Genomic DNA, 27,359 nt, shown 5'->3' with positions numbered 1-27,359 from the left:
CTATTATTAGCCTTATTTTATAAATGAGAAAATTGTGGGATGAAGCATTTAAGTAACTTGTTCAAGGGCACAGAGTTCAAATAAAAATTCAGCTGGATGGTTAAATAAATGGTGATGAATTTATACAACAGAATACCTCACAGCTACTAAAAGGAATGGGTTAGAGCTCTATATTCCAATATGAAAAGAATTATTGGATAAATAGCTAAATAAAAAAATGCAGATCAGTGGGTATTATATAGTTCCATTTTTGTAAAAGTGGATGGTATCAAAAACCCTAATAACATTACATGTATGTTCATGTCCAATATATGTGTAAGGAAAGCAATCCAGTAGAATGTGTCCTACACTGCTGATAGCAATTATCTCTGGAGGGTAGAATTTTGGGTCATTTTGAACTCTTTATATTATACTTCTGTATAGGGAGTGTTTACTTGTAATAAAAAATTAAAGAATAACTGGACAAAAGCTACCACAGAGACAGCTAGGCAGGATATTTCAGCTAAATTTTTTTTCAAGTTTATACAAATGACTTATTTCCACACTTGCAAGGGTAAGAAATGGTTCTTTAAAGCAAGCATTTACTTGAGCAAATTTTAAAACAATTCTTATGGGGTTACAGGATGGAGAATACAATCTAAGACCATTCTTACAAGCCTTAACATAACTAAATAAGCTTTTCTAAATTAAAGAAAAACATTTTATTAAAGATTCAACATTGCTTACAACTCCGAGTTTATTGAATGTGTGTAAAGAATGTGTATTTAAACTGGGGATTTATTTGAGGCTTTTATTATAGTGACCACACATATAGTAATAATAACACTGATGATAACTTCATAGATTTTATACTGTCTTTGCATTCAGCTAAGAATGAGGGGGGGGGCTTCCCTGGTGGCGCAGTGGTTGAGAGTCCGCCTGCCGATGCAGGGAACACGGGTTCGTGCCCCGGTCTGGGAAGATCCCACATGCCGCGGAGCGGCTAGGCCCGTGAGCCATGGCCGCTGAGCCTGCGCGTCCGCAGCCTGTGCTCCGCAGCGGGAGAGGCCACAACAGTGAGAGGCCCCCGTACCGCAAAAAAAAAAAAAAAAAGGAAAAAAAAAAAAAGAATAGAGGTGGATTTAATTTAATTTAATTATTGTATTTCCTGTTGGATGACCACCTAAAACATTTTAAGATCAGTCAAATTCATTTTCAGCTCCATAAAACTTTGTAAACATATCTCTGTCAAATACATCTGGTGAACTTCTGATGTTCTTAATATCAGCTAAATTTTAAATAAAGAAAAAATGAACAAGTTAGGCTAATCAAGAACAGATGGAAGAAAGTGTCATTTATACACTTGAAAGAAAACATATAATAAGCCATAAGCCTGAAAATTTATAGAAAACCTTAACTGATATGAATGTGATTTAAAGTTAACCTTTTCATTAAAATGAAATTATCTTGCTAAAGAACTCTCTAAAAGGTGAGTCTACCTTCTTAATTTCAAAGTTCGCTTTTTCTTCAACAATTCTGGATCTTGCAGTCTCCAAGTCATCTTTGTAATAATTAGATCTCACTATGCAGGGCTGCACTAAAGAAGGCAGAAATTAGACCAATCGAAGGACATAGTCTCATAGCTCCTTTTAAAACTGATCTGTAATATCATTTCCTTGTATGGTAACCTGTTTCTTTCTTCAAAAGGTAGCGTGTAGACAATTTTTATTTAATTGATGATCATGGTTACCACAGTTAAAAAATTATAAATAGATTCAAAAAGGGTTTGAATCAATTCATGATATTCATGGGCTACGAAGGGAAGCTACAGGTGTTTGGCATATGTCCCTAAATATTTGAGTTGATGTCAGAGAGTGTGACCACCACCTCTCACAAATTATTTGTTTTTTCCCAATCATTATTTATTTATTCAAGAAACATTTATTGAGAATCTACTATGTGCCAGGCAGAATGATATATGCTGGTGATACAAAGATGTATAAGACACAGTCTTATCCTCAGGTAACTCACAGTCCACTTGAGGCCTGGCCATTAAAAACAAATCTCAGGACTTCCATGGTGGCGCAGTGGTTACGAATCCGCCTGCCAATGCAGGGGACACAGGTTCGAACCCTGGTCCAGGAAGATCCCACATGCTGCGGAGCAACTAAGCCCGTGCGCCACAACTACTGAAGCCTGCGCTGCCACAACTACTGAGCCCATGTTCCGCAACAAGAGAAGCCACTGCAATGAGAAGCCTGCACGCCGCAATGAAGAGCAGCCCCTGTTCACCACAACTAGAGAAAGCCTGCGTGCAGCAGCGAAGACCCAACACAGCCAAAAATAAATAAATAAAAAACAAAAACAAATCTCAGAAATATTAAACCATCCATATACAAAAATTTTCAAAAATACTAAGAGTAGCTAACTTTCATTTAGCATTTACTGTATACTAAGTAATTAACATGTATGATCTCATTTAACTCCCATAACTACTGGATGGGGCAGGAATTAAAGGCTTACACAGGCTAAGTACCTTCTCCAAAGCCACACAGCTAGTAAGTAATAGAACTGGGATTTAGACTCAGGCATCCTAATTCTAGAGCACTCATCCTTCTGAGAATAAGACTAGTTGCTGTTGTTAATCTCTTGACAAGAACATCAGATATAGCAAAACATTAATGGAATAAAGGAATTAACTTTGAGGAAAGTACAGGCAAACTGGGAAGATTTCAAGCCATGAACCATATGTACACTTAACTCACAAAGAGGAATTACAAGCAATTTATGGGATAATGTATTATTTATAAGCAAATAGGAAGTTACTGGAAGAATCGTTAGCAGTGACACAAGGTAGAAAGCTGCCTTCCTGCATTTAAAAGCTCTTCTGTACAGTGCTAGCCTCTAACCATTTTAAATAAAGCCATCAGGTACCCTCAGAGTACTCTGAGTTTTGTGCCATTAGAGATTCAGTACTTTCTGGGTACAGTCACTGAAGGGAGAAAAGGACATAGTCCATGCCTGATCTGTCCATGATCAAAGAGAAATAAAAAGAGCTTCTCTCACACAGATTCAGTTTGAGAACCCACTGGGAAAGACTCTGATTAGTAGCCTGGAGAGCTATGATTGCCTCCCCTGGGTCATAGCCCACCCTGTGACCATGAAAGTAGAGGTGTTACCAAAGAAGGGGGATGCAGGGGATGCTGGGCAGACCAAAACAGACTCCACAGGTATCACTGTCATCAATTCATTCAACAAATATATACTGATAATCTAGGATATACTACAGAGTGGGGCGCAGAAATGAGTAAGACAAATTTGTAATGCCAAGGCTTAATGCTTAAGAGTTAATACAGATAGAAAAGATATCAAGTAGTTTACAGTTTAGGTGAGAAGACAAAATTATCACACAATAAAGCAATGGTATCATCAAAAAATCTACAAACAATAAACGCTGGAGAGGGTGTGGAGAAAAGGGAACCTTCTTACACTGTTGGCGGGAACGTAAATTGATGCAGCCACTATGGAGAACAGTATGGAGGTTCCTTAAAAAACTAAAAATAGAATTACCATATGACCCAGCAATCCCACTACTGGGCATATACCCTGAGAAAACCATAATTCAAAAAGAGTCATGTACCACCATGTTCACTGCAGCACTATTTACAATAGCCAGGAAGTGGAAGCAACCTAAATGTCCATTGACAGGTGAATGGATAAAGAAGATGTGACACATATATACAATGGAATATTGCTCAGCCATAAAAAGAAACGAAATTGAATTACTTGTAGTGAGGTGGATGAACCTAGAGACTGTCATACAGAGTGAAGTAAGTCAGAAAGAGAAAAACAAATACTGTATGCTAACACATATATGTGAAATCTAAAAAAAAAATGGTTCTGATGAACTTAGGGGCAGGACAGGAATAAAGATGCAGATGTAGAGAATGGACTTGAGGACATCGGGGGGGGGAAGGGTAAGCTGGGATGAAGTGAGAGAGTAGCACTGACATATATACATCACCAAATGTAAAATAGATAGTGGGAAGCAGCTGCATTGCATGGAGAGATCAGATCGGTGCTGTGTGACCACCTAGAGGGGTGGGATAGGGAGGGTGGGAGGGAGCCGCAAGAGAGAGGGGATATGGGGATATATGTATACGTATAGCTGATATACTTTGTTATACAGCAGAAACTAACACACCATTGTAAAGCAATTATACTCCAATAAAAAGACGTTAAAAACAAATAAAGTAATGGTAAACAATTCTATGTGGTATATAATTAAATGCTAAATTGTGTTGTGTAGACCACAGGCTACGTGGTTGTTCTAAGGAGAGGAAAATCAATTCAGTAGTCATGAACCTCAATTAGGCCTTAAAGGATGGGGAGGATTTGGTTGGAAGAGGATAAGGGGAGGAATTCAGAGGAAAAGATTACTACAAGTGGAGGGATGGAAATAGAAGCACAGTCAGTGAGGAGACTGCCTTGAGAAAAGCAGAGGGTGTGTAGTAGCTGAGAGCTCATATACCACACAGCAAGGCTAGTTACCCTCCCGCCCCAACCAGAACAATGTCAGTGGTCCATGATGCTGGAAGGATCCACATGTGTCAGAATTTGATGGGAAACACATCCTTAGTTACCAACCCCCTAACCTAATTAGGGCATGAAGGGAAGAGTGAGGTTATTTATATGGAACCAGGAAGAGATCAATGGTATCAGAACAGTGGACACCTCCAGGTGTGTATAACCTTGGAGAAGACCAATATAACCAGAAAGAACTGACAGAGGGTGAACTGTAACTTGAGTGTTGGATAAATTAAAACCAGTCAAAAACCTTTTAAATGCTGTAATTTGAGAATCTCTACTTGATCTCCTGACAAAAATCTTCTCATAAATTTCCATCGCTTTAGCATGAAATCTAAATGTCTTAGAATGGGTTTAGGGCATATATGGACTTTCTTGATCTAACCCTTGCCTACCTTTAGAGCCTTACTCCTGCCTCTGCCTGATAGGCTCCTGACATAAGGAACCATGGGCTCATCTCTGAAAGTTGATTTATCTTGATTTCTCATGTCCCTGGGTCTCCTTTTTGAGTCCCCCTTTCCTCTTCCTCTGCTTGGTTAATTCCTATTTGTCCTTTAAGACTCAGTTTGAATATTTTCTCTTCTAGGAAGTGTATGATTACTGGTGATTTATGGGGGATTTATCAGCAGAGATCTGAGTGCCAGTAGTTACTGGGTTGGGGTAGGCGGGCTGGGGACATCAGGGCTGGGAATCCAGTGACTCAAAACCCATTCTGGGGAGGTAGGAGGTAGGCAGGGCACATATGAACCGAGACTATAATCCCCTGGCACATGTTCCATTGTTCCATCAAACTTCACTTACAAAACACTGATTAAGAATTTCAAGACTGCAACCCAAAAGCATTAAATCCTAAGCATAGGGGCTTTCTGAATGCAGGGCCTTGTGTGACCGCACTGGTCATAGGCCAATGAAGCCAGCTGTACATATAAGTCTCTTCATACAGCATTGGTTATGATAGCAAAATGTAATAAACCAAATTATTCATTAATAAGCGATTAAACAAACTATGGTCCAACCACAAAGTAAAAAAAATCATGTATCCAGTAAAAAACGAGGAATGTCTATAGATACTAACATAGATAGCTGTACAACATGCGAAGAGGATTACAGAATATTATGTATGTCATGATCCCATTACAATATAAAATATTTCTTCCTATTATCTATCTATCTATCTATCTAATGGAGCATTAAGAGTGATACCCCAATCTCTTGAGGAGGAAGGAATTTTTACTTTTTATACCTATATTTCAGGTTTTACATTAACATATATTGTTTCTAAATTAAAAATATGATTAAAAAATTAAACTCTAACATGTAGAAACACCTGTCTGAATCACAGTGAAATCTGTTGGCTTCATTTCATTTAAGAACATAAAAGACCATGGAAGAGATTTCCCTGGTGGTCCAGTGGTTAAGAGTTCCCTTTGCAAAGCAGGTGGTTCGATCCCTGGTAGGGGAGCTAAGATTCCACATGCCTTGCGGCCAAAAAACCGAAACATAAAACAGAAGCAATATTGTAACAAATTCAATAAAGACTTTAAAAATGGTCCACATCAAAAAACCTTTTTTTTAAAAAAAAAGTCCATGGAAAATAATCTTCCTGATCTGTAAAAGACTACTCATTAAAATCTTACCATTCTTTTTACCTTTTCTTTTAATTCTTACCGTCGTTGCTGGCCTCTTCAACAGGGGATGCTGAGTCCATACATTCTAGGACTCCCTTTGTGATCTCAACCACCTGAAGTCTCCTGACCCTGACTATGTCTGTATCTTTCAATCCTTCCTCCAATTGTTTGACCACCTCTTTTCCAGGCTGTGAAGTCAGAACAGTAATCTGGAAATAAATAGAAGAATCAACGTGTCTACTTTCCCTGATGTACAGAGGTTAGAATGTAACAGGTTAGATCTGGAGGATTAAACACCCCAGAAATCTGTGGTAGTGGCTATTGTCTTTAGGGCAAAGAAAAAGATTTATATGTAATTTGCAAATCAAATTTCATTTGACATATTCTGGTGCGAGAGGTCTGGTGGGACAGATCATCACAAGACCCTGCCAAACAGGCTGAACCTACCCCAGAAAGTGACCAATGAGAAGCCATCCCTGTGTTTTAGTTTTAGTTTTTCTTTTGGTCGTACCGCATGCAGCATGTGGGATCTTAGTTCCCCAACTAGGGTTCCCCGATTAGGGATTGAACCCGCACACCCTGTATTGGGAGCGTGGAGTCTCAACCACTGGACTGCCAGGGAAGTCGCCCACTGTGTTTCAGTTTTTAAGACTGCTTGAATCATTGACAGTACCCCTCTTGCTCAAAGTGCTTTGATTTCTTGAGGATACAAAGGAAATAGAATCCTTAAATTCCACTCATTAAATGTATACTAAAGATCAGAGAGCTTATATGCTCTTTTCTCACAGTGGTACTTCCATGTAGATTTCTCTCCTTGCTCAATCTGAATCTGGGTTGAACTTGAAACTCTGGAAGGCAAGTATTAAATACATGCAATTCTCTTTTGTACTTAGATATTTTTAATTGATGAATAAGCATGCAGATAAAAGCATAATTATTTTTAAACTCATTTGTCTGATGCCTGATGTTACTAGACACTGAATGTGTTTTAACTCACAGTCACTCATGTACCCAATGGAGTATCTAGTCATGACTTTCAATGTGAATGAAACAGAGAACAACAGAAGGATGACAAACAATGAAGGATCTAGATGGACTGAAATGGGAAGATGAGTTAGTGTCCTAAGCCATCTTTTACCTCCAGGGAAGTGTAGGTCAGAGCTGCACTTGTGGTCATGTGTCCGCTGTACTGTTTGAACTGCTGGAGCCCATCCTTTATTGCCAGCTGCAGAGAAGTGGCTTGTGGTCTGAAACAACCTTCTCTTTGCAATATGCGGAGTTCTGAGATGCAGGCCTGCAGCCTAGCAAAGTTCCCTTTCACTTGCTGCAGAGAAAAATGAATCAAAGATGCAAATCTTTAGTGACTCACGTTTCAGATTAACTGGCAGTCTAATTTCATTATCAATTACTCCTCAAGAGTACTTTTCCCTTCCTGAAAATCTGTTTATTTGACCAAGATCTATGGAATGCCTATTATGTTCTAGGCACTGCACTAAAATATTCCCTAGACCAGAGGAAGGAAAATTTTTAGCCAAAGGACTTTGATTATGTGGAATTACTAGAAACAGGAAAGAATGTGTTTTAACTCATTCACTCACCCAAAGGAAGGTTCAATTGTGACTGCTTAGTTTTACTTTGGGGTGGTCTGCAAATTGGAGGCCTAGCAGCGTCACTCTTAGACATTATCTTCATTTCTCAGTCAGTCTAGGCACAGTGAGCTTCTCTATTCAAGAGTGATGTTTTATCAGAAATGAGGATTTTGATCATTTTAGAAATGATAAGGTCCTACCTAATCTTCCCCTCAGGATCACTTTGAGCAGAGATGCTTGGCTTAGTCTGCAGTCAGGTCAAGAAGCCAACACGTAAATCTCCTGGCTCTCCTCACTTTCCTTCACAAAAACTTGTTCTCAGGAAGTAATCTAATCTAATCTGACTCTAGATCGATGTTACGTCTTCTAAGAATATATGCATTTTGAATAAATGTGGAATTAAAATTTGTGACACTATTTGAAGGAATTCCAAGCATCCATAGCAGGTGGGGGTGGAGTGGGGAGGAATTATATTTGGGATAAGGAAACTTTGCTGATCAAAGAGCAGAATTGAGCAATATTTGCAAAATGCACATAAAATTCATGAGCATGTTACTTTGCTTACATGCTCCTCTCCATGAATCTCTGGGAAAAACACAAGAAATAGTATATAATTCTTACACAAAGAAAACTTGTAATCTAGATAGGAAGATAAGAAACCTACTCAAGTACAGACTAGTAGCCTTTGAGCATTTCTTTTCATGTACTCCCTAAAAGAATATGAAAAATGATATACTCCTTTATACGTTTTTAAGTTGACATCTAGATTTTAAGTAAGTACGTAGTTGTTAAGGATATAACTTCCAGCATATTTAAATATCAATATTTCAAAATAAAACTATACCACTACTCTTTAAAACATAATCCAATAGAATCTAAATATCATAGGGATTTGATACTTGCATTATTCAATTTAAAAAGTACATGAGCAAGCTCTTTTTTCTTTTTAACAGATGGAAATGAATATTATTCATTTTTCTCCTTGAATTCATATTTCCCTTTCACTTTTCTCATAGAGTTTTATCATAATGTAATAGAATTTTTTGGTTGGCAGTTTGTTTTTTTTTTCGGTACGCAGGCCTCTCACTGTTGTGGCTTCTCCCGTTGCGGAGCACAGGCTCCGGATGCGCAGGCCCAGCGGCCATGGCTCACGGGCCCCGCCGCTCCGCGGCACGTGGGATCTTCCCGGACCGGGGCACGAACCCGAGTCCCCTGCATCGGCAGGCGGACTCTCAACCACTGTGCCACCAGGGAAGCCCCGGCTGGCAGTTTTTTATTGATCATCTTATCATACTTCTCTGTGTCAAAAATATTTACATGTTGTAAGATTTTAAAATTTCCTATGACTATAGGCTCTAATTAATAATCTAGATTGAGCTATTATTAAAATTATTGCTCATATACAATTGATCAAAACAACATATATATTACCTATTTTGATAATTATTGGCATTAAGCATAAACTTTAATTAAAAATGCATCTCAATGGCATGAGCATGTTGCGTTCTTTTTTCAATTAGTTAAGGTATGTGTGAATAAATTACTGATTGAATGGCACCAACATTCCGTATTAATCCTATTCCTATTTTCTAGGAGGTTTCTAGTGCTGAGAACCATTGTCCTGATAAATATAGAAGTCAATCAAATTGTCAAACTCATTCTGAGCTATATGCCAAAAATTATATAGGGATATAAATACTAATAAAAATTATTTTAATGATCAGCTGCTACTCAGTTGTTTGTTTTTCAAGATTTTTTTTGATATGGATCATTTTTTAAAGTCTTTATTGAATTTGTTACAATATTGGTTCTGTTTTTTGTTGTTGTTGTTTTTTGGCCACGAGGCATGTGGGATCTTAGCTCCCCGACCAGGGATCAAACCTGCACCCCCTGCACTGGAAGGCGAAGTCTTAACCACTGGACCACCAGGGAAGTCCCTCAATTTAGTCTTCCTTCAATTTTGTTAAAATTGGACATCACCTGGTTGCAAAAGATTTTTTTTTTTTTTTTTTACTGTACACGTGCCTCTCACTGTTGTGGCCTCTCCCATTGCGGAGCACAGGCTCCGGACGCGCAGGCTCAGTGGCCATGGCTCACGGGCCCAGCCGCTCCGCGGCATGTGGGATCTTCCCGGACCAAGGCACGAACCCGTGTCCCCTGCATCGGCAGGGGGACTCTCAACCACTGTGCCACCAGGGAAGCCCTGCAAAAGATTTTTAACCCAATCATAAGTCCTTTACTTTCTTACATTGATGCCAATATTTTGAATTATTCCTTGTTTGGTGCCCCTGCAAGTTTTAAAACCACATGGCAATTCATCACAGTAAAATTCATAGTGGGTGAAAGATTTGTACCTCTCACCTCTTCCTTTTTATTTTGGATTTTCTTTGTGAAGTGGAAGAAGGGTAATTGTGAAAGGGATGGTGGGAATGATGAAGTAGTCTGACACTCTCATCATAGGCATAATTAGTCAGAGAAATTTTAGAAAAGAATACTAGTGGAAATTGAGGATCTATATATCAATTCTTTAAAATTATATATTCCTGTGTACTCTGGGAAGTCTTATAGCCCTAGTGGTATGTGTATCCCGGTTGAAAGAGACTGTTATAGACTATTGATACTTTAGAGATTTAGAAAAAGAAAGGTAAGTGTTGGTGGAAAGGGGGTGAGATGGGGCTGAGAATTGAAAGGGTAAGATTTGTAAAAAGAATACAATATTTTATGTGTTTATGTGTGTGTGTTGGGGGATTGGTAGAGAGGCTGAAAGTTCAATACAAGCATCTATGGAGGTTGAAAGTGAATATAATGTGTCAGAGAGGAAGAGGAAATGTGCCTGACAAGAGTAGAGGATGCTTGTTGAAGAGTAGTGGGCATTTTAGTTAAAGAAGTACTAGTCTTGGTTAAGGTTTTAGATCCAAATAGACTTGAGTTCCAAACCTATCTCTTCCTCTTACTGACTATGAGTCCTTAAGCTAAAATGTCTTCAATTAGAAACTGGGGACAATGGAAATACTTATCTTACAGACTAACTATTAAATGACTTAGTTCATGTCACACAGTATGTACTCAGTGTTAGCTGTGGTTATTATTTTTTATCACTATCAAACCCTAAAAGCACTTAAATCATTGCTGATTAAACAGAAGGGGTTTGTATTGACTTAATGGCCCTATTCTACAACTGACAAAAATAAGTGGAAAAAAAATAGTATCTATGTAAATGACATAGGTCCATTCAGTCATCCATTTTAAAAAACATTTATTATTATGTGCTTATGATGTACTAGGTACCTAAAAAAAAGACATAATTCCCACTTTCTACTAACTTACAAACAAGTGAGATAAATAGCCTCAGAATAGAAAGGGATAAGAGTCACACTAGAATGACATTTTCCAAAGTATGTTGACAAGTTATTGTCTGTCTATCTCACTAGAATATAAGCTCAATATAATAATATACTAAAGGAGGAATCTGATCTATCTCTTCATTGCCAGGTCTGCAGGGCCTAGGACAGTACCTGGAACACAGTTTTATTAAACAAATTATTTTTGAATAAATGGTAAATGGATGCACATATAATAAGTTTTAGGGGGAAGAAAAATATAAGTTAGAAAATATAGGCATTCTCTGTACTGCCTTTGCAACTTTTTGATGAATCTAAAATTATTCAATAATGATAAATTTATTGAAAAAATAAACTAGGAAAATAGTAGGAAAAAAAGGATACTATCTTCTGGTAGGGAAGGCCTTTGGAAACATGACAACAAAGGTAGGAAACCATAAAGGGAAAAATGAAGAGATCTGACCACATTAAAATTTTCTGTTAAGTAAAGGAGAATATGAATAAAGTTAAAGACAAAAAACAAACTGGGTAAATATTTGCAGTGTATAAGATTAGCATGACATTAATATTCTTAATATGTAAAAAGCACCTACAAATAAACTAGATATCTGAAACACACTCTTCTACCACCTAACAGTATACATACTAGATAAAACACAAATATCTTTTATATGCATAGTTGAATTCATAAGAAATTAAGGGAAATCCCCAGGAACCAAAGTGGGGACAACAGGAAACTACAGTGTGAGATAGGTATAAAAGCCTTGGCTTTACTTGTTGATCTTGGGAACCTAGGGCTTTGTGTTGTAAAGGAGAAGGAGACAAGGCCTTAGGCCCTCATAAGGAGTAGAATTGGAACTGCCATCCTGGCTCAAAGTTAAGACCATTCAAAAGGTTATTTTCTCAGTGAAAAGGTGGGCTAGAAAGAATCTACTCACTGGTCAAGGGAGGCGACAATGAAACTTGTTAAGTTATGTGAACTCTGAGTAGAAATGAGAAAGAAATCACTGCTGGGACCTAGAAACCATACATCTCCCCTCATGTGGGTTTGGGATTTGTCTTTATCTGCAGCGTCCAGGAAACCCTAATTTTAAAACATAACTTAAAGTGGTCCTGGGTTGATAGCACCTCAGGGCACCTGACTCAAGCAAACATAAATCCTTTCTAGAGGTATACACCCTAAACTCAGGCCCCACAGAATTCTCACACATTAAGATCAGCTTAAGGTAAGCTCATAATCCAAAATTACAAAATCAGTGAGGAAACCAAACATTATGAGAGAGAGTCTGCAGAAACAACAAACAGGAGAATTAGAATACCAACAATTTCAGATATTAGAATTATCAAATATATTTAAGTACCTTTAAGATGTTTAATGAAATAAAAGAGGGATTCAACACCATGAACAAAGAATTAAAAAACTATGAAAAAAGGACCAGAAAGATTTGAACATTACCAGGGTAACTGTACACTGAAGTAAAGGGGATAATCAGACATTTCAGGGTCTACTGGACACTGGCTATGAACTGACACTAATTCTAGGAGATCCCAAACATCATTGTTGCCCACTAGTCAGAGTAGGGGCTTGTGGAGGTCAGGTGATCAACGAAATTTTATATCAGGTCCAGTGGGTCCCCAAATGCAGCCTGTGGCTATTTCCTCAGTTTTAGAAAGCATAATTGGAATAGACATACCTAACATCTGGCAGAATCCCCACATTAGTTCCCTGACTTGTGGAGTGAGGGCAATTATGGTGGGAAAGGCCAAGTGGGAGCCTCTAGAACTGCCTCTACTTACGAAAATAATAAAAGTAATACTGAATTTCTGGAGGAATTGCAGAAATTAGTGCCACCATCAAGGACTTGAAAGATGCCGGGGTGGTGATTTCTACCACATCCCCATTCAACTTGCCCATCTGGCCTGTACGGAAGACAGACGGGTCTTGGAGAATGATAGTGCATTATCATAAACTTAACCAGGTGGTGACTCCAACAGCAGCTGCTGTGCTAGATATGGTTTCATTGCTCGAGCAAATTAACACATCTCCTGGTACCTGGTATGCAGCTATTGATCTGGCAAATGCCTTTTCTCCACGCCTGTCTATAAGGTCCCACAGAAGCAGTTTGCTTTCAGCTGACAAGGCCAGCAATACACCTTCACTGTCCTACCTCAGGGGTATATCAATTCTCCAGCCCTATGTCATAAATTAGCTCACAGATATTTTTGACTGCCATTCCCTTCCACAAGCTATCACACTGGCCCATTACATTAATGACATTATGCTGAGTGGACCTAGTGAGCAAGAAGTAACTTATTGGTAAGACATTTGTATGCCAGAGGGTAGGAAATAAATTTGACTAAAATTCAGGGGCCTTCTACCTCAGTGAAATTCCTAGGGGTCCATTGGTATGGGGCATGTTGTGATGCCCCATCTAAGGTGATGAATAAGTTTGTTGCTTTTGGAGTAGAAGAGAGCATCTAAAGGTCAAACTGCTTTTTATACAGATGTTCAACATCTTTCTACTTTTAGCTCTACCTTCATTCTTACCTCCAGAAGTACTTGATTTTACCAATTCCCAAGGCTTTTGAGAACTTGGTGGTTTAAAATGCTTTCTTCCTTGGGTTTCCCACTACTGGCTTAAGATTTAGCTCTCTTGGGACTGCTAAGTCAATTGTCACTTTTCACCTGTATTATCGTTTCCAAAATTTTGTTGAGATTTCTCTTCTCACATTCAACAAGCATTCAAGATTCAAAGGTTACAAAAAAATATGTAGAAAAAGTCATCTTCCTACTCTTGTTCTTTAGCTAACCAGTACTTTACTGGAGGCAATCAATATTACTAGCTTATTGGGTATCTTTCCAGAGATATTTCTTTACATGGAAGAAAATATAAATGATAAACTTGATCTTTCTTCTTACCAAAATAGACCAGATTATGATACTCTTTCGTATCTTGATTTTGTTGCAGAGTAAATCTGGGTAATCGTTACATTCAATATATAAAAAGTGTCTTAATTTTTATGGCTACATAGTATTCCATTAATGGATGGACCATAACTTTATTTAACCAATTCCCTATTAATTAACATTAGGTTGTTTCCAATCTTTTGCTACTTCAAACAATGCTGAAATGAATAATCTTATACTCAAATCATTTTTGCACATATGAAAACATATCTGTAGAATAAGTTTCTAAAAACAGACTTGAGACTTCCCTGGTGGTCCAGTAGTTAAGACTCTGTGCTCCCAATGCAGGGGGCCCGGGTTCGATCCCTGGTTGGGGAACTAAGATCCCACATACTGCAACTAAGCCCATGCACTCTAGCACCCATGCGCCACAACTCGAGAAGCCCAAGTGCAGCAATGAAGATCCAGTGCAGCCAAAACAAAACCAAACCTATTAAAAACAGACTTGCTAGGTTAAAGGGTATGTAAATTGTGATACCAAATTGCCCACTATAGAAATTGTGTTAAAATGTATGCCCATAAATGGCATATAAGGGTGTCTGCTTCTTTATATCCTCATAAACAGTATGTCATTAAACTTAAAAAAAAAATCTTTGCCAGCCAAATAAGTGAAAAATAATAGCATCTCAATGTAGTTTTAACTTGCATTTCTTTTATAAGTGAGACTGAACATATTCAATGTTTCAGCATCATGTGTATTTCCTTTAATGAAAACTGTGTACATAATTTCTCACTATTGATTGTTGGTCATTATCATTATTGATTTCAAGGAACTCTTTATGCGGTTAGGGAAATTAACCCTATGTGATATAGAAGCAAATATTTTTCCTCATATTGTCAGTTGTCTTTATTTTATTTTATTTTATTTTTGTGGTACCCGGGCCTCTCACTGTTGTGGCCCCTCCCGTTGTGGAGCACAGGCTCCGGACGCGCAGGCTCAGCGGCCATGGCTCACGGGCCTAGCCGCTCCGCGGCATGTGGGATCTTCCCGGACCGGGGCATGAACCCGTGTCCCCTGCATCGGCAGGTGGACTCTCAACCACTGTGCCACCAGGGAAGCCCTGTCAGTTGTCTTTAGATTTTACACACAGTATTTTTTTTTTTTTGGCCAAGTGTATATTTTCTATTTTCTATATTTATTCAGCTGAATTTATTAATCTTTTATTTTTGGAATTTTGGGTTTTGTGTTATGATTAGAAAGGCCTTTCTTACTGTTACATTTTCCCCCATGGTCTGTATGTTAATTGTTGATTTATTGCCTCTCAGCTCAAAATTCACCCTTCAGTATATCTCTGCAATAATGGACAGAATTCTACTTTAAGCCTTTCTCCTTTACAGTAATCATGATGTTAAGTTTTCTGAGTAGAGTGTACTGGAGGGACATTGCAGGAGGAAGGTGCACTCCTGCTGAAACCAGTGGGGTATGAAGTTACCTGGTAGTGCTCCACCCACATGCCCAGAACTTGCTGGCCCTTGGTGTTATGGACTGAATGTTTGTGTCCCCTTAAAATTCATAAGTTGAAGCCCTAACTCCCAATGTGATGGTACTTAGAGGCAAGGCTTCTGGGACGTAATTAAGTTTAGATGAGGTCATGAGAGTGGGGCCTCCATGATGGGACTGATGCTCTTAGAAGAGGAATAGACACCAGAGCTCTCTCTTCATGTACATGCACTGAGGAAAGGCCATGTGAGCACATAGCAAGAAAGCCGCTGTCTGCAAGATGGAAGAGGACTCTTACCAGAGCCTGACCAGGCTGGCACCCTGATCTTGGACTTTCAGCCTTCTAAACCTTGAGAAAATAAATGTCTATTGTTTAAACCAGCCAGTCATAGCCCGAGCTGACTAAGACACTGGGAACTTCTCAGCCCTAACCTGATCACCTGTCAGCTGTCCACTCAGCATGGACACTGCATGCTTCAGGCCTCCTGCCTGCACTGATGCCTGATTCCCTTTGCTCACCTGTCCCTCCCCTCAGTTTTGTCTCCTGTAGTCCTCCGAATGCTGCTGTTCTTCCAATACAGACACTGCTTACTCCAGGCCTCCTGCCCACATTGGCTTCTCCACTCTCTGCATGCCTACGCATCAGCCACTGTGCCTACACCTGGAGGGTTGCTTCCTGCTTTCCCAGTAGCCATGGATCAGCTCTGGCTTGAGCGAACCAGTGAACTTCTTTGCATCCAGTGAGCTGCAACCATATATTCTCCAACTGGGTCTAAACCCCAGCCTTGGGAAAGGGGTCCCCTTTCCAACTTTGTCATTCTTTGAGATCTCTCCCTCAGCCCTAGCGTACCACAAAAAGCTCTCTTATATCTTATAATTGCTATATTACCATAGCTTAATATGTTAAACTATGTTAAAATACTCTATATACTTTTTCCTTGTTTAAATCACTATGTGGTTTCCATATCCTGATTGGACCCAGACTGATAGTCTGTTCTAGTACTTAAGATATTTTCAATTTTTACATTTAAATCTTTGATCCATCTGCAACTACTGAGCCTGTGCTCTAGGGCCTGCAAGCCACAACTACTGAAGCCTGCACGCCTAGAGCCCATGCTCCGCGACGAGAGAAGCCACCACAATGAGAAGACCGTGCACCGCAACAAAGAGTAGCCCCCACTCTCTGCAACTACAGAAAGCCGGCGCGCAGCAACGAAGACCCAACGCAGCCAAAAATAAATAAATTTATTAAAAAAAATTTTTTTTTGGAATTTATACTGGTGTAAGCTGTGTGTATGACTCTAACTTAATTTCTTCCCACATGGCTATCTAGTTTGAATAATTTTTCCAACTAATGTTAAATAGCATCATTATTATACACTAAATCCCCCCATGTATTTGGGTCTATTTCTGGACTTTAAATTGTATTATATTGCTCTGTTTTTTCAATTTCCAGTATCACACTGTGAATATCTGTTTAATATTTGAGAGGAAGAGTCTCTAGCTATTCTTGTTTGTTTTTTGTTTCTAATTTTAACTTTATTATCAAGATGTCTAGTTCTTCTGTTAGAAATTTTACAGGGAATTGCATTACATTTATAGATTAATTTAGAGATAACTGACATCTTTCAGGTCTGAGTCCTCTCAAGAACTAATGATGTTTCATTTGTTCAAGTCTTCTTTTGTGTTTCTCAATAGCATTTTAATTCATATAAATCTTGCAAATTTATTATTATTTTCATTCATAAGCATTTATTTGATCATTTTGGTTATTGTGATGAGAACTTTTCTGTCATTTTAACTTCTGGTTTGTTGTTCTGGAATAATATAAAGGGTACTTATTATTATTATTTTTTTTAAAATAAATTTATTTATTTTATTTATTTATTTTTGGCTGTGCCTGGTCTTTGTAGCTGCGCGGTCTTTCTCTAGTTGCGGCATGTGGGGGCTACTCTTCGTTGTGGTGCATGGTCTTCTTATTGCAGTGGCTTCTCTTGTTGCAGAGCATGTGCTCTAGGCACACGAGCTTCAGTAGTTGTGGCACGTGGGCTCAGTAGTTGTGGCTCACGGGCTCCAGAGCACAGGCTCAGTAGTTGTGGCACACGGGCTTGTTGCTCCGCGGCATGTGGGATCTTCCTGGACCAGGGCTCGAACTCTTGTCCCCTATATTGGCAGGCGGATTCTTAACCACTGTGCCACCAGGGAAGCCCTAAAGGGTACTTATATCTGTATTAATATTTGTACCTGACCATTGTCATGAATTCTTTTGTTGTTTTAAGTAATTTTCTAGTCGATTCTTTTGGGTTTTCTAGATATATTACCATTAATCTGCAAATAACGATCATTTTATCTTTTTCTTCCTTATTTCTTTTTTTTTTTGGCCATGCCGTGGGGCATGTGGGATCTTAGTTCCCCGGATCAAAACTGCGCCCCCCTGCAGCAGAAGCGCAGTGTTTTTTAACTACTGGACCACCAGGGAAGTCCCTCCTTTCCTTGTTCCTATATTCTAACTTCTTTTTTATGTGTGCAATTATATCAGTGAAAATCTCTAAAATACTGTTAGATAACAGTGATGATAGTAAACTTACTTGTCTTACACAGGAATATATTCAGTGTCTTTTCATTAAGTAAGATCTGGTTTTTGACTTGTCATAGACATACACTATGGGAATAGCCACCTGTTCGTAATTTTTTAAGTTTTTTTAAAAGAAGATTGGAGGGCTTCCCTGGTGGCGCAGTGGTTGAGAGTCCGCCTGCCAATGCGGGGGGCGCGGGTTCTTGCCCCGGTCCGGGAAGATCCCGCATGCCGCGGAGCGGCTGAGCCCGTGAGCCCTGGCTGCTGAGCCTGCGCGTCCAGAGCCTGTGCTCCGCAATGGGAGAGGCCACAACAGTGAGAGGCCCGCGTACCGCAAAAAAAAAAAAAAAAAAAAAAAAAAAAGAAGATTGGATGTTGCACTTTATTAAACACCATTTTTTAAGTATGTATGGAAATAAACATGATCATATCTTTCTTAGATATATTAACATAGTAAACTATATTAATAGATTTCAATACTGCACCATTTCTGCATTCCTGTAGATGATTTTTAAAATATGAGCTGGATCCTATTACTTTATTTGGGATCCTAATACTTTATTTGGGATGTTTAATAGATAGTCATAAGTGAGACTGGTCTGTAGTTTTTCTTTCTGTGTAATGTTTGCTGGATTTTAGGATCAATATTACATTATCTTCACAAAAATAATTTGGAAGGATTTTTTTTTCTTTCTGTGGTATAAAATGGTTAAAAAACTTTAACAATCTGTTCTTTAAAAGTTTGGTATTATTCCCCTGCAAAACCATTTGGTTCCAGTACTTTATTTTGGGGGAGGGTAGTTCTTTCATAACTTTCCCTATTCCTTTTATGGGAAATGGCAGGTTTCTATCTCTTCTGAATTCACTTTTGGTAATTATATTTTCATGGAGAATTATGCATTTCACACAAGTGTGGTTACTTTCTCCTTATCTTATTTTGGGTATATGTGCCTTTTCCCCCTGCCCTTTTCCAAAAACTAAGTTAACTAATGGCTGATCTATTTCCTATTTTTTCCCCAAAGAACAAATTTGGATTTATTCATTTGTTCTACCATTTTCTATTTTCATATTCACTACTGTTTGTTTTTATCTTTATTATTTCCTTCCTTTAGCTTTCCTTAAGCTTGTTTTTTCTTTTCTTCTTGAGTTGCTTGCTTCATTTATTTTCAGTTTTCCTGGTTTACTAATTTAAAATAATGAAATTTGTATAGTTTAAAGATATGAATTTTTCTCAGCATTAACTTTTTTATATCACATAGGTTCTAATATGTAGTGTTTCATTATTATTATTTTCTAGATATACTGCAATTTTTGCCTAATTTCCTCTTTGATTCAAAAGCTATTAAACAGCTTAAAAATTTCCAGGTGGTAGTGACTTTTTGTTCTGTATTTGCTATTTATTCCTAGTTTTATTGCATTGTATTCAGAGAATGTTGACTGATCTACTTGTACTTTTTGTAATTCATCAAACTTTTGAGGTTTATTTGTGGCTTAACATATGGTCAACTTTTGTGACTATTCCATGAGCACTTCAGGAAGGTGCAGATTTCTTTCATACATATAATTATATTTCTTTAAAAAATGTTGATACTATGTTATTTGGTACACTGGTATTCAAAACTGATATATTTTCAATAGACTGTCCCTTCAACAAGCTCTCTTACTGAATATATTTCTTGTGCTCCTCTTGATAATTCTCTGCTCTTCTCTGCTTTGTGTCCTAGCATTAAAGTGCCATTCTTAGTCGTGTTTAGTGATTTTTGCTCTAAATTCAATGATGTTTGATATTAAAATCATGCTTTTTGTTTTTTTATTATGGGGGTGCACTTGCCTAGTATTCCTTTGCCCTTCCTTTTATTTTCAACCTTTCTGAATCACTTTGTTGTAGTCTCTTCTGCTGAATACAGCAGAATTTTGTTCTGCAATCAAATCTGTTTTAAAGTACTTTAATAGGTAAGTTTAGTTATTTTTAGTTATATTATTTTAAGGTATACACTGTTTTCATAGCTTTTGAAAAATCACTACACTGTGTAAATTTGTTTGCTCTATATATGTTTTCCTTGTCATAATTAGAAAGGTTTGTATTTGTTTTAGGGGTTATCTTTATAATTCCATGTTTATATAATTCCCCTAAGTTATTTCTTTAATATCCATTAATGAGAGATGAAAATCTCCACTATACAATAATAAAATTTGTATATTTCCTTTTCTTACTCTCCCCACCCTCCTGCAGCACTCAATTACAGTTTATTATCTTTTTTTTTTTTTTTTTTGCGGTACGCGGGCCTCTCACTGCTGTGGCCTCTCCCGTTGTGGAGCACAGGCTCCGGACGCGCAGGCTCAGCGGCCATGGCTCACGGGCCCAGCCGCTCAGCGGCATGTGGGATCTTCCTGGACCGGGGCACGAACCGTGTCCCCTGCATCGGCAGGCGGACTCTCAACCACTGCGTCAGCAGGGAAGCCCAATATATTCTTATTATTTGCCACTTTTAAATGATTCTATTGAAGGTCTGCTAGTAAGGATAAGAAAATAAATGTAATAGGCAAATTAGACCACTACTGGTCCTCAAATACCATTGTAGATCACATATGATTTAAATAACTTCTTTGTTCTCATGAAAAGGTAAAAGAATTGGTAAAATCCTCACAGTAATGGAATTTTTCTGAAACTGCTTTGAGAGATTAATCATTTTGGTCAAATTTATTTATATTAAGGGCACAATAGATATAAAAGGAATTCTAATATTTTAATTATAATTCCTTTGTCAAGATTTCTCATAAAAAGTTCAGAATTATTTTATTATACTCATAAATTAAATATGAGGAGATAAATTGAGGTGTTCAACTTAGGCAAGATTTCCTACCTGCTGTCTTCCTCCACTTACATTTTGAGCTAACTCTGCAGATAGAAAACGTCAGATACTTACTTATATAGGTCAGATAAAATGGATTTAAGGTAATATTTTATTTCTTTAAACAAAGATTGGACTGTTCTATACATAAGGTAATGGCATTGTTTCAGTGATTTTCTTGAGCTTTTGACCATGGCTGAACTTACTGTTCGTTTGGATGGAAATTTTGGCTTGCAATTTTTCCTGAGTTACCAGAGGTTGTTTTTAGTCTAGAACTGTCTGTCTTTCCTAATGGAGTGAATAAGGGATCAGGGGTTCATCTAAGGCCAGATGTACTGAGGAGTACCAGAGGCACAGAACATAGTCAATTGAAGAAGGAAATGAAATCCTTTTACTTTTGTTTGGGACATGAGCTCATCTCCCCAAAAGCCTCCTATGCTGAATATCTTCATTTGCCTTTCCAGATCACTCTCAACTTTTCTTTACCCCTATTGCCTGACAGAAGATAGATATCACAGCCAAATGTGGTCATGGGACAGACATGCACAAGGAAAATGGCACAGTAGAGGAACATACTTGCTGTATGGCTGTAAACATCACTATCACTTTCACTCTGTCCTCAGTGTACTTGTAGGAAACTCCAGTTTTATGGAGTGAGAGTTATACATTTTGTTTATCCATTGACCAGTTAACAGACATTTGCAGTTCTGTTGTTTAGTGGGGACACATTTAAGATTGCTGTCTTTTGTTGGATTGACTTTTTTTTTCTTTTGGAATTTTTTTTAAAATTATATTTGATATACAACGTTGTGTTAGTTTCAGGTGTACAGCAAAGTGATTCAGATACAGTTGTGTTAGTTTCAGGTGTACAGCAAAGTGATTCAGATACAGTTGTGTTAGTTTCAGGTGTACAGCAAAGTGATTCAGATACATATATATGTATACACACACACATACATATATTCTTTTTCAGATTCTTTTCCATTATAGGTTATTACAAGATATTGAATATAGTTCCCTGTGCTATACAGTATGCCCTTGTTGTTTATCTATTGTATATATAGTAGTGTGTATCTGTTAATCCCAAACTCCTAATTTATCCCTCCTCCCTTTCCCCCTTTGGTAACCATAAGTTTGTGTTCTCTGTCTGTGGGTCTGTTTCTGTTTTGCAAATTCATTTTGTATCATTTTTTTTAGATTCCACACGTAAGTGATATCATATGGTATTTGTCTTTGTCTGACTTACTTCACATAGAATGATAATCTCTAGGTCCATCCATGTTGCTGCAAATGGCACTATTTCATTCTTTTTTATGGCTGAGTAAAATTGTATATATATACCACATCTTCTTTATCCATTCATCTGTCGATGGACACTTAGGTTGCTTCCATGTCTTGGCTATTGTAAACAGTGCTGCTATGAACACTGGGGTGCATGTATCTTTTCAAATTAGGGTTTCCCCCAGATATATATGCCCAGGAATGGGATAGCTGGATCAAATGGTAACTCTATTTTTAGTTTTTTAAGGAACCCCCATACTATTCTCTATAGTGGCTGCACCAATTTACATTCCCACCAGCAGTGCAGGAGGTTCCCTTTTCTCCACAGCCTCTCCAGCATTTATTATTTGTAGACTTTTTTTGATGGCCATTCTGACTGGTGTGAGGTGATACCTCATTGCAGTTATTTGCATTTCTCTAATAATTAGCAGTGTTGAGCATCTTTTCATGTGCCTGTTGGCCATCTGTATGCCTTCTTTGGAGAAATGTCTATTTAGGTCTTCTGCCCATTTAAAAAATTTATTTATTTATTTTCAATATTGAACTGTATGAGCTGTTTGTATGTTTTGGAAATTAAGCCCTTGTTGGTTGCATCATTTGCAAATAGTTTCTCCCATTCTGTAGATTGTCTTTTCATTTTGTTTATGGTTTCTTAGTTTGATTAGGTCCCATTTGTTTATTTTTGCTTTTATTTCTTTTGCCTTGGGAGACTGACCTAAGAAAACATGGCTACAATTTAGGTCAGAGAATATTTTGCCTATGTTCTTTTCTAGAAGTTTTATGGTGTCATGCTCTATATTTAAGTCTTTAAGCCATTTTATTTTTATGTATGGCATAAGGGAGTGCTCTAACTTCACTGATTTACATGTTGCTGTCCAGCTTTTCCAATACCACTTGCTGAAGAGACTGTCTTCTCCATTGTATATTCTTGCTTCCTTTGTTGAAGATTAATTGACTGTAGGTGTGTGGGCTTATTCCTCGGCTCTCTATTCTGTTCCATTGAGCTGTATGTCTATTTTTGTGCCAATATCACGGTTTTTTTTTTTTTTTTAATTTGTTTTTTGTGGCTGCACCACATGGCATGCAGGATCTTAGTTCCCTGACCAGGGATTGAACCCGTGCTCCCTACAGTGGGAGTGTGGAGTCTTAACCACTGGACTGCCAGGGAAGTTCCCAGGCTGTTTTGATTACTATAGCTTTGTAGTATTGTCTGAAGTCTGGCGGGAGTCGGTGGGGTGGTTATGCCTCCAGCTTTGTTCTTTTTCTTCAGGATTGCTTCGGCAATTCTAGGTCTTTGGGGTTCCATATAAATTTTAGGACTATTTGTTCTTGTTCTGTGACTCTTTTTATCATTATGTCTACTTAATTTGATACATTAATAACGTTTTGATTGTTATCATGGTATATCTTTTTCCGTCCTTTCACTTTCAATGTACTTTTATTGTATTTGAAGTTAGTTTCCTGTAGATAGGCTATAGTTGGGTCATGCCCCCACCTCCGCCAATCTCTTTTATTTATTTATTTATTTCCACACCGTGCAGCTTGTGGGATCTTATTTCCCCAACCAGGGATCGAACCTGGGCCCCTGTCAGTGGAAACACAGAGTCCTAACCATTGGACCACCAGGGAATTCTCTCTTTCTTTTAATTGGTGTATTAAAACCATTTACATTTTTAAAAATAAATTTATTTATTTTATTTATTTATTTTTGGCTGCTTTGGGTCTTTGTCGCTGCATGTGGGCTTTCTCTAGTTGCAGCAAGCGGGGGCTACTCTTCGTTGCACTGCATGGGCTTCTTACTGTGGTGGCTTCTCTTGTTGTGGAGCATGGGCTCCAGGTGCATGGGCTTCAGTAGTTGCAGCATGCAGGCTCAGTAGTTGTGGCTCATGGGCTCTAGAACTCAGGCTCAGTATTGTGGTGCATGGGTTTAGTTGCTCCACGGCATGTGGGATCTTCCCAGACCAGGGATAGGTGCCACCAGGGAAGCCCATAAAACCATTTACATTTAATGTAATTATTGGTATGTCAGCCTGTTGATTTATTTGTTGCTTTCTGTTTGTTCCCTCAGTTTTTCATTTCTGTGTTTTCATTTACCTATCTTCCTGTGGGTTAATTGAATGCTTTCTTAGAATTTCATTTTGATTTATCTATAGTGTTTCTGAGTGTATCTCTTTATATAGATTTTTTAAGTGGTTGTTTTAAGTATTGCATTATACAAATACATTCCTATCACAGTATACTGGTGTCAATATTTTACCATTTTGAATGAAGTATAAAAACCTTAATTTCCTTTAAGTCCTTTTATCCTCCCGTTTATAATGTAATTATCCTAAATAGTTCCTCTAAATACACTAGCATTAACAACCATATCAGACAATGTTATAATTTTTGCTTCAACTGTCAAATATAATTTAGAAGACTCTATAGAAAGTCTATTATCTTTATTCATATTTTATTCTTTCCACTCTTCTTTCTTCCTTCTGGATATTCCAAGAGTCTTTCTTTTATAATTTCCTTTCTGATTCAAGAACTTCCTTTAGCCATTCTGTGAAGGTAGGTCTGATGGTGACAAATTCTCTTAGTTTTCCTTCATCTGAGAATCTTGATTTCTGATTCATTCCTTAAGGATATTTTCACTGGATACAGTGTTCTAGGTTAACAGTTCTTTTCTTTCAGCATTTGAAAAATGTGATACTTCCTCTGGCCTTCATGGTCTCTAATGAAAAGAATCTATCATTACTTGATTGTTTCTCCCTTATAGGTAAGGTGTCAGTGTCCCGCTCTCAAGAGTCCTTCTTTGTCTTTAGTGTTTAGAATTTTGATTATGATGTGTCTTAGAATGGATTTCTTGGCGTTTATTCTGTTTGGGGCTCCACCAGCCTCTTGAATCTTTAGGTTTATAACTTTTGCCAAATTTGGGAAACTTTCAGTGATTATTTCTTTAAATATTTGTCCAGCTCCACCCTCCTGTCCCTTTCCTCTTGGACCGTGATGACATAAATGTTAGCTCTTTGTTATAGTCTCACAGATCCCTGTGGCTTTGCTAATTTTTTTTTTCAAGTCTCTTTTCTCTCTGTTGCTGAGATTGGGTAATTTTTATTCTGTTTTCAAGTTCCTCTGTCCTCTCCATTTTTCCCATCCATAGTAGATTTTTGTTTCTAAAATTATGGGTATTGCATTTTTCAGCCTAAAATTTCTATTTGGTTTTTCTTTATGCTTCTATTTCTTTGGTGAGACTTTATATTTTTCCATTTGTGCAAGCATGTTCATAACTGCTTGTTGGAATATTTTTATGATGGCTGCTTCAAAAGCGTTTTCAGATAATTCTAACACCTGTGTCATCTCAGTGTTGGTGTCTGTTGTCTTCTGATTCAAGTTGGGATTTTCCTGGTTCTTGATAATCATGAGTGATTTTTTTTTTTGTATTCTGGACATTTTGGGTATTATGCTGTAAGACTCTGGATCTTGTTTAAATCTTCTGCTTTAGTAGGCTTATTTTGACACTGCACCAATGGGGGAAGTGAAGTTTCCACATAATTACTGTCAGGTTGGGGTGTGACTCTATTTGGCCTCTAATTACATCCCAGAAGGGAGGGTGCCTTGTTATCTCTGGGTGGGGGTGGATGTTCAGGTGCCTCATATGCCCCCCCACTGACACCCTGGGGGTAGGTAAGCTTCACTACCATTAAGCTTTCCACTAGGAAAAATGTCCTAAAAGTCCTTGTTTCCCACTAGGTCTTCACTGACACCATCCTGCCTTGGAGATAAAAAGATGCCTCACTGCCACTTCCCACATGGCCTCCTCTGACACCACCTCAATAGGGAGGCGGAGAGATAGAAACCTTGTTAATGTTGGATGGGTTGGAGGGCGTCTAGGCTCCCACATGGCTTCCATGGACACTATGTAGGAGGAGGTCTTATTCACACCAGGTAGGAATTAAAGTCCTGGCTCTCCATGAGGTCTTTTCTGACTATCCCAACAGCATGGCTGCCTCAGGAAGAGGATTTACTAGAACCTCTGAAGTCTTTCCCAGCCCTGAGATTCTGAACTTTGTAAAGGGGAGAAAGTGAAGATCTGAATTTGTTTGGGGAGGAAAAAAGATAGCTGTCTATGTGTGAGAGAGCTTTGTAAAAGCATTGCCCTTAGCCCAGCCTTTGCCTTCTGAAACCCTAGGGGGAGTTTCACCTGAGTCCTATATGGAAGTATAGAGAAAAAATATTTCCATATTTCTGCACAGTTGGGGCTTTCTGAGCAAATAACCTGGAACCTGGGTTAAAGGAAAAGTCTTAGAAACTTAAAGGGAGATAGAGCAGCCAGAGACCTCCAAAGAAATTTAGAGATTTACTTCCCCGTGTTTACATTTCAAAGAGGGATGAAAGAGGTCAGTTCCTTATATTCCAAAGGACTGTAAATGCCAAATTTTCTCTCTCTCTCTCAGGAGTGGAGGTGGGGGGTAAGATGTGGCCTATATATACTCCCATATTAATAATTTTGGGTTTCCTCTTCTGCAGTACAAATCCCCCATGTGTAGGATGACATCGGGCTCTTTCTGTAGCCTGTGGGGTATTGGGTATGGGGAATGGGCACAGTTATTACTGTAAGAATAAAAACTGTGATCTCTGCTCCAGAAACCTCATATCTGCTTTCAGGATAAAATGAACAAGTAGATATACTCACCACAAAGGGGAGGATGCACTCGTGCTGATTTTGTACAATGTATAAGCTGAAGAGGGACATGCGGCTGGGGCCCATCAAGCTGCAGGCTAGAGAGAAAAAATTCTGCAGAGCCTCACAGAGGTTGGAGCAGAGGTCAGCCCAGGATGGTAGAGCGATATGCACAATGAGGAGCCTTGGAGGTTGCTGGTAAATCTGTGTGGAATTAGATGGCCTTTTACTAGTAGTTTGCCCATGATACATGGCAGCCAGACCAGGGGTGGAACTGTAGCCACCACTTAGATATTCTCTACACCTATAGGGAAGAAAAGAGAAATCATTGGCTTTCATAAAACTGAAAGTTGAAACAATGAACACAGGTCTAGGGGACTAAGTCCAGACAAGAGTCAAACTAGGTACTAACTCAAGCTTCTCTACGCTATCCCATCTTAACAGCTGCCAAG

General features: G+C 38.3%; 1 protein-coding gene across 1 annotated transcript in view; it reads right to left on the bottom strand.

Moving 5' to 3' along the window:
• The window catches only part of M1AP (meiosis 1 associated protein), a 58,230-nt gene extending 31,071 nt beyond the window's left edge, over nucleotides 1–27,159 (bottom strand). Inside the window, exons 1-3 of the mRNA XM_030877667.2 lie at nucleotides 26,920–27,159; nucleotides 7,333–7,518; nucleotides 6,235–6,403 (exon numbers count right to left, since the gene is read on the bottom strand). Coding sequence (XP_030733527.2) covers nucleotides 6,235–6,403; nucleotides 7,333–7,518; nucleotides 26,920–27,159 — 595 coding nt within the window. The remainder of the gene's footprint in view (nucleotides 1–6,234; nucleotides 6,404–7,332; nucleotides 7,519–26,919) is intronic.
• Between the last annotated feature and the right edge of the window lie 200 nt (nucleotides 27,160–27,359).

Source organism: Globicephala melas, chromosome 12 (assembly GCF_963455315.2).
Source record: "Globicephala melas chromosome 12, mGloMel1.2, whole genome shotgun sequence".
NCBI classification, from domain to species: domain Eukaryota; kingdom Metazoa; phylum Chordata; class Mammalia; order Artiodactyla; family Delphinidae; genus Globicephala; species Globicephala melas.
Note: the sequence above shows the minus strand (reverse complement) of the source record. Positions and strands in the feature narration are given on the sequence as shown.